At 39.7% G+C, this 8,222-nt stretch overlaps 1 protein-coding gene across 6 annotated transcripts in view; it reads right to left on the bottom strand.

The window, feature by feature from the left end:
• REPS1 (RALBP1 associated Eps domain containing 1) overlaps positions 1-6,847 on the bottom strand; it is a 47,517-nt gene extending 40,670 nt beyond the window's left edge. For 5 of the 6 annotated variants that reach the window (XR_014028076.1, XM_081340226.1, XM_081340227.1 and 2 more), the window contains exons 1-2: positions 5,731-6,847; positions 247-370 (exon numbers count right to left, since the gene is read on the bottom strand). Coding sequence is in view for 4 of the 6 variants with exons in the window: in XM_081340226.1 (XP_081196352.1) it covers positions 247-370; positions 5,731-5,883 (277 nt within the window). In the remaining 2 variants the exon portion in view is untranslated. The remainder of the gene's footprint in view (positions 1-246; positions 371-5,730) is intronic. The other variant, XM_081340228.1, reaches the window with a different exon arrangement.
• Positions 6,848-8,222: the final 1,375 nt, after the last annotated feature.

Genomic DNA, 8,222 nt, shown 5'->3' on the forward strand with positions numbered 1-8,222 from the left:
ACATATAAGTTATATGTTTTACATACATGTAAGAAGTCTAAAATTCAGCTTTCTCTTGTAGCTCAAGAGCTGGAATTCTGTGATTGTTCCACTTTCTTGTGATAGTAAGAACACTAACACAAGTCATGCGTGAGACACTGTTTTATGAGTTCCTTATTTCATTTTTGAGGAACTAGGCCAGTAATATATCATAGTCAGACAACAGGCATATTTTTAATTTGATTTTAATATTATTTCAAGGCTTACCAGAATTTAAACTTTCCATTCGTAGTGGAAACCCAGACTGAGCCACTGCAACAAGTTTCAAAGCAATGTAGAATTGGCTTCTTCCAAAGTATCCAAGTCTAGTTGCACCACAAAGTTCCATGATCTACAGACAGATCAATATACATATCGTGAGATTGTATCTGTCTATAAAGCTTGTATTAATATATGCATTCTGTCAAAGGAATAAATAATTCCAAAATTCAAAGTTAATGACCCTGAGCCATTTTTCAATAGCTATATATTATAATAAGACAATTTTGCAATGCATGGGTGCATATTACTTATTGTTAATTTCCTCATACATAATATGCATGCAGTACTGCACATTGTAGTCATGCATTTGTAACTGTAATGAAAAATTTGGCAATCTTAAATGCACATTTTAATAGCCATTGATTCAAAGAAAATAAAATCCACAAGAAGGGCAACAGAATGAATATCTATAAGAGACTGACCTCATGTGAATGTTCACTACAAATTGCAGCCGTGTTTAGCAACAATTCGGTTCACCAATAATGCAAAAGTATAATAAAGTACTAATTTCCTAGTTTCTGCTCAATATTTAACATATGTATGCTTTATGGTACTTAATAGTTCATATTCCTGTTCAGTGAAATATCCTAATTTCCCCAGTTTGAATATTTGTTACGGCAATACATTTTGCTGTTTCCACCAGAAAAATAACTTCATTTTTATTAATTTCTATAAGAATCTCAACTTCAGTTTTAATCATACATTTTTCTGACTGCAGCATGCTGTACAAGCAAATCTATCAGAAACAATCTGTAAATGATCTGACTGACAATATCAGCATCAAGTCAATTAGCTATGGGAACCACTACTGCTAAGCAAATTTCACTGATAATTTGGGATGAAGCATTCTGGAACCTGTTATATCAGATAAAAAAAGCTGGGTACTCAAACCCTGAATTATAACATTAGGAATAAAACTGATGCAGTTTGATTTAATTTTAAAAGGTTCCAGTACACACAGGAAGGTTTACCTAGATAAATATATATAAAAAGTATATAATAAATTTAATATAAAACAAAAATGGTCTTCTGATGTAACATAAAAAAGATGGAATACAATTAGAAAAATCTCTTGCTGTGGCAAAATATATTGCACAGGCTTGTCCATTCACATCAGGCATCAATTTCAATCTGGATGAGTTTTTATTTTAGTTAAGAAATACCACTGAATTCCTAGAGACACCAGAGAAAGGACTATCTGTAAGAGGTGTTTATTTTAACATATCATGACTAGTAGACTACAAACAATCTCTCTCCTTGTGTAAGTTTAGTCCTGCAACAATTTGTACAAAAGCTGCAAATGAATGTATAATAGCATTGCAGGATTAGGCACACTAAGCAAGATTAATTCAATCCCATAAACTCCCACAATATTTTGGGTTGAAAACTGAGATAACTATGTTTTTTCTGACTCTAAACACAGTATTGATTCAAAGTTTCTTCATTAGTTAGTTGATAAATGCTTTAAAGACAAAAAGTCCCTAAGTAGGTAAGTTCTTCATATTCCTGAGCTCCTTTTGTAATATGTAAAACATACATATTAATTGTATCTCAATTTAGGGTAACTATATTTATATTCTAGATTTTTTTTAAAAAAATTGTTAGGAGAAACGTAAGTCAGTAGTAACTGAAACATTATCCCAAAAATTGCAAGAAAATCTGTGCTATTTAAGTATAGCTCATAAAGTTCCAGTTCAATTAATAGCAGCTAAACATGATACAGCATTTTAAGTGACTACTTATTGCATCAGATGTACACATAGCTGTAAAAATACCATTAAAAGAAATTCTTCACATTTGAACCTTAAGGTAAAATTTGCTTTTACGTACATTAAACAAATGTCATTTTACATACATTAAACAAGTTAGGGAATAGGCATACCAACCATGGATTCTGGATTTTTTTTTCCAATCCCTTAACAATAGCTCTGTCATAATTCATCCTAAGCAGGGGGGCTTAGGATGGAAAAGCTGGAAACACTGTGAGACATTTCTCACTATCTTTCTTATAGAAATAAATTGGGATTTTTCCCCCCTGGATATTTTTCTACACAGTTAGACCTTTTTTTGGACTTTTTTTTTAAAAAAGACCAGAGCTTTTTTTTTATCAGCTTCTCCATCCCTACCAGATGAGGTTCAATTTTCAGAAAATCAGTCTGCTGATTTACAAATAGATGGCATGAAGGTCCAGTTGCCTTTATAAAAATGGAATGTACACATTGTAATATACACCAGAGAAATTTAAATACAATTCTATACACTTCTGTCCAGCAATCACTCCATAAAGTTAATCAAATGTTTAAGATACCATGTTCTAATAGAACTTCCTGCTCAAATGAAACTACCTAAGATTTCACTACATTTCCTTCATTGAATAGAAAGGATGGACACTTAATTTGACCCAATTTTTGTTTTCCATAATTCCTGTTTTATATTATTGATAGGCTAAAATGAAGCATATCCTTATTTATTCCACTGGGATTCTCTCTTAATTTTTTTATTGCATGCTTTCTTTTCAACTAGATTCCAAAAATGGAAGTTAGTTTACATATTGATAGTTCACCTTATTTAGAACTGGATCTTAGGCGATAACTGGCCATGTATCAACAGTAAAATAGTATTTAGTGTTTCTCTCCATTTTGAGTACAAGCAGAAACCATATAAAATACTACAGCAATCAGCAAAACAATCACTACTTGAAGAGTTATTCAGCTAAAAATTAACTGTATTATTATGTAGGCTGCTGGACATTTATGCAATATGAATTACAATAGGAGAGTTAAAGTTAAATGCAACATTCTGAATGAATACAGGAGAAATTCTAATTTTCAGGGGTTTCCCCCCCTCAAATTGTGTCAAGCGTTTGTCCTATCCCACTTCTGAATTTGTTTTACAAAGTACACAATTTCCCATTTCAAACTTTTAAGAATTTCATTGTAAATAATTAAAATGCAGCAGAAATGTATATATGTGTGTATAAAAATCAGAAAGCATATATTTTGACCAATATACATATTTCTAAATGTATCATGATTCTCATATATGGACATATATTTATTTATTTTATTTATCTTAATCCCATTTATATCCCGCCCTTCTCCGAAGACTCAGCGCGGCTTACACTCTAAGCACAAATCAATGTGCTTAGCAATAGCCTTCATTCTATGTATATGCCTGCTATTAGGGCTTTTGCCCCCCCAAGCGGCATTATTACAAAGTCAGCTTATTGCCCCCAACAATCTGGGTCCTCATTTTACCTACCTCGGAAGGATGGAAGGCTGTCAACCTTGAGCCTGGTGGGACTCGAACCTGCAATAATTGCAGGCAGCTGGTGTTACTTAAGGAGGCATTAGCCCACTGCTCCACCAAGGCTCAGTATATGGCAGTCACACAAACATTTATTAATGTTCCAACTCAGGGGCTTTTTTTCTACCCAAATAGAAAAGCAATAATGAACCATATGATCTAGTGGATCTGAAAAACATAGAGACCTTATACTGAAGGGACATCATAAAGAACTCTGAGAGCTATCTCACCTTTATCAGGCAACAAATTAAGGGACACAATGCTACTTTGTAGTGATAGGCAGCCTACTTCCCAATCTGCTTTGGGCACTATTCTTTTGACAGTATGGCCAAAAAGCAAAAGATTGTGGTAGATACAGTCCAAAATAGTTAAGAAGGCATCTGGCTATATATATATGGACTTAAAAGGTCTAAGGGAAAAACTGCTTAAAATGTTCTTAAAAACAAAATCAGGCGTCCCCCCTCAAAAGAGAGGAACTATAGTTTACAACGGATAAATACAAAGTAATAAACATAGTTACAAATCTTTGTAACATAAATGCTTTAATTCTGATAAAAGTGATAAGCTGGAAAGTAAAAGCAAACAGAAGAACATATACAATGTGCTTGAATACTGACAGAATTGAATCTATTTTGACAGTTACAGAAGATGTAGATCTCATTCAAGTGTAACTAAAACTCAAACCCCTTTTAACACAACAATTGTATTCATAGACAAATACAGCAAGTTTTGTCAAAAACTTATCTTTTAGACATGTTCCAGTTAGTCAAGATTCAAGGCCATGTCTATTTCATACAAGGGGCAAAGCAGTCTTAATACAGTCTTTTCTACTTGTTGGCAACAGTTGTGTAATACACAGTACAGGCTTTCAATAGATTAAAACAATGTAACACAACATCTACTTACTAACCATATCATTAATAGATAAATTTGTTTTGTCTCATGAGAGTCCTGCCACATATGCTAAAATACAGTACACTGCCTGTTTTTTATTTGTTCAAGTGAAGAAAATAATCAATTACTGTCCAAAAGAGTTGGAAGCACTGTCACTAACCTATTTCAATGCCTTAAATTTTCAATAACTTCAAAAAGAAGTTGGGCTTCATTCTACACTTAATAAAAAAATAAGGTACTGATACAAGTTAATGACGACTACTGCTTCTTACACTTTTGGATAGTAATCAAATGATGATCAAATCATACCTATGACTACACACTTACAAAACCCAAATGTTTTTGTGCAAACTAATAAAATGAACTAGTGGAATAAATAAAAGTTCACCATATCAGATTTGTTTAAATAGTATTATGCCACTTTCTATGAAATATTTAGTATGGTTCAACACTCCCAGAAAGAATTTTAAAAAAATGAAAACAGCTGCACTAAAATTAATTTCAAAACATACATTCCTAACTGTAAGGTATACTTTGCAAGTATACCGAGCTAAGAGAGCTCTAAAGCATCCACTCCATACCATAAAACTATGTCCCGTAATTCAGAGTACCAGCACAACAAAACTGAGAAAAGGATTACCACATAGTTAGACTGAATACCAGTGAAAACAGAAAAAGGCAAAGGTTGTTTCTGTGTCGCCTTTAAGTACTACTTCCACTCAAAAGTTATAGGAAAAACCCCTGCAGTTCTAAATTCCTTGGAAACGCCTATCTTCATATCCAGTTTCCAATTAAATGGTCTCCTTATTTTACTTTTGCGGAAAACTTCGGGATTTTTGTTTATTTTTATTTATTTTTTTTTAAAAAAAAACCAACCGAGCGATGAACGTCATACCTTGCGTTTTGTCGTAAATGCTGATCTTGCACTGGGAAACAAGAAGTGCAAAAGTGCCCGAGCCTTGTGCTGCAACCCAAGAGACACCACCAGCTTCTACCCGCCTCCCTCGGTGGTGCATTTTCAGCAATGGACCCGCTTTTCTTTAAAGATTCACTCCCCAAGCGATCCTCCCGCTGCAGCTGCAGCTGCTGGGGCTCAAAAGCCTCGAGGGGAAGCTGACGCTTCTCCAGCCGAGCCCCCCCCCCCGGAGGTCAAGAGCAGCAGTCTGGGGTCGCCTTCGGGGAGAAGGGAAGGGGGCCAGGTGGAAGGAAGAGACGGAGGCGGAGGCTTACCTGCAGGACTACCTCGTTGGGTAACTGCGCGGCGCGGAAAAGCTCCAGGACCCGCCCGTTGGACGCGACTTTCTTGGTGCTCTCCGTGTCGCAGTAGGAGAAGAGGTCGCAGTAATAGCGCTGCTCCGTTTCACTCAGCGTTAAGCCCTCCATCTTACACACCGGCCCGGCCCTGCCCTGCCCCGGGGATCGATCCTACAACTGGGTGGAGTGAAGGAGGGAGCGGGGCCGCGCTCACACGCGCGAAGCCGCCGCCGCCGCCGCCTCGCCTCCTCCTCCTCCTCCTCCTCGCGCCAGCAGCGGCCGGGGAGGAGGGGGGGGGGAAAGGCCTTCCGCAAAAAGGGAACGAGAGCGCGCGCGTACGTGTGTGTGTGTGTGTGTGTGTGCGCGCGCGCGTGCCTCTCGCTGCCTCGGCTGTCGCTTGTTGATCTCGCGCCGCGAACCTGTCTTTCCCCGCAAGAGTTCTTGCGGAGGAAGGTTCCAATCCAGAGGAAGCCCGACGACAGGGGGAGGGGGGCGTGGCCGCGCGTGCAAAGTGGGAAGGGAAAAAAAAAAGAAAAGAAAAAAAAGCGCCCAGCGCTTGAGTCGGTCGAAGTCTCCTAATAAAGTTTCTGTACGTTTCTCTTCCGTGCCTTTGGCCACGCCCATTTCCCCCCCCCCTCCCTCAGGCTCTCTGGGGAAGGCGCGCGCAACCAGGGGCGGACGGACTGCCGGAAAAGAAGAAATAGGAAAAAGAAAAAAAGACTGCCCGAGATCTCGCGCACCCGGGACCCGGATGCGAAGCTGAGTTGAAGGCTTAGCTCTTCGCTCCGCTTTCTCATACGACAGAAGTGTTGGGGAGGGGCGGGCAGAGAGGCGGCTACACCGTCCTCTGACGGTCTGGAGGTCTGCTACAGTACTGCTTCTGAGTACTGTAGCGTCCTCTGGATGTCAAGTTTTGGAGCTTGCTTGTGCGATCAGTTGAAGTATGGAGTATGGTGGGGATGACTGGTTCTATTCTGGGGATGATAGGAACTGTAGTCCAACATAGGTGAAGGACACCAGATAAAGGAATATATTTATTGTTGATTTGTTATACTCCACCTGACAATACCTTATGAAAGCACTTGACTAAAATTAACGATAGAATAATAAAAAGTAAAAAGCATATATTTAAATTTAACAAAAGATTGACAAAAGAGATGTAGCTTTAGAGATTTTTCTAAAGATAAAGAACAAATAAAAACTGACACCCTCAAGAGGATGTTGAATCCTGTTCACACCCAAGCGGTTTACTTGGCAATGGTACCAAAGTGGTTTGTCATGAATTTCTGGGATGTTTTCTGTTATGTGCTGGGCTTTTTGAGGGAATACCACGTGGGTTGCTGGAGCAGCTAACGGCTCTTCGGCAACCCAGACTACAAGTCTCCTGTGCTGCAATTGGCTATCTCCAGGCGACAATGGTTGATTCAAACCTATTGGCTGCCGCCTAGGGGCTAGACTATATATTGCGGCTGGTTGTAGCCATTTCCTCCACTACAGTCACAGCATGAAATAAATGATGAGTTACCCTGTACTCCGTTTTGCGTCTTCATTCCTGCGTCAAAGAACCTGCTATTTAATAGTGGCGACGAAGGTGGGATCCTGCTTCATTGAATAAGAGCTGAAGTCTACAAGGGAAAGGCAGCACACGCCGGAGGGAAGCAGCATTTCCCCCCCCCCCCCGCTCTCAAGGTCAGCTAGCAAGCTACGCTAGCGACCTTATGCTCAGTGGACTCATTCCCTGAGTCTGGAAGCAGGATCCGGAAGAACATAGGAACCAGAAAGAAAGAATGCCGAAGGTCGGAAAACTCTGAGAATTCAATGTGAAACACCTGGAGGAATGACCATCATATTTATCGCAAGTAGAAAACTACCTCAGAGCCAATCAGATCGCAGAAGAAGGACTGAAGGCCGCAACGCTACTCTGCGTGTGCAGCCCGGCAACCTTTGATTTGGCCAAGGACCTTTTCGCGCCGACACCAATCGAAGCGGTCTCTTACGCAGTTCTCAAAAAGAAGCTAACTGGGCACTTCCAGCCCAAGATGTCTGAAATGGCTTGGCGGTTCAAGTTTGACCAAAGAGCGCAGCTACCCGGGGAGTCAGCTTCGGAATTTGTAGTGAGCCTAAGGCAGGCTGCACGCCTATGCAAAATTTCAAATTTAGAAAAGCGATTACGAGACCAGCTTGTCTGCGGCGTACAGGACAGAACGCTTCAGCAGAGACTATTTGCTAGGCCAAATTTAACGTTTTCTGAACCACAGGACGAGTGATGGCCGACGAAGCTGCCAGGGGCACAGTTCAGACAGTACAGCCCACCAAATCAACAAAGTTCGAAAAAACGGTCCACCTTGAGGATGCCAAACGCACCAGAGAATCTTCCAAGAAGAACCTGAAATCAACTGACTCCAAAGGAAACCCAACGCACAACACCTTGCAGCGAGAGGACAGTTACAAGGCAGTTCTCTTACTGA

This window comes from Vipera berus (assembly GCF_964194415.1).
Source record: "Vipera berus genome assembly, chromosome: 1".
In the NCBI taxonomy this organism is placed as follows: domain Eukaryota; kingdom Metazoa; phylum Chordata; class Lepidosauria; order Squamata; family Viperidae; genus Vipera; species Vipera berus.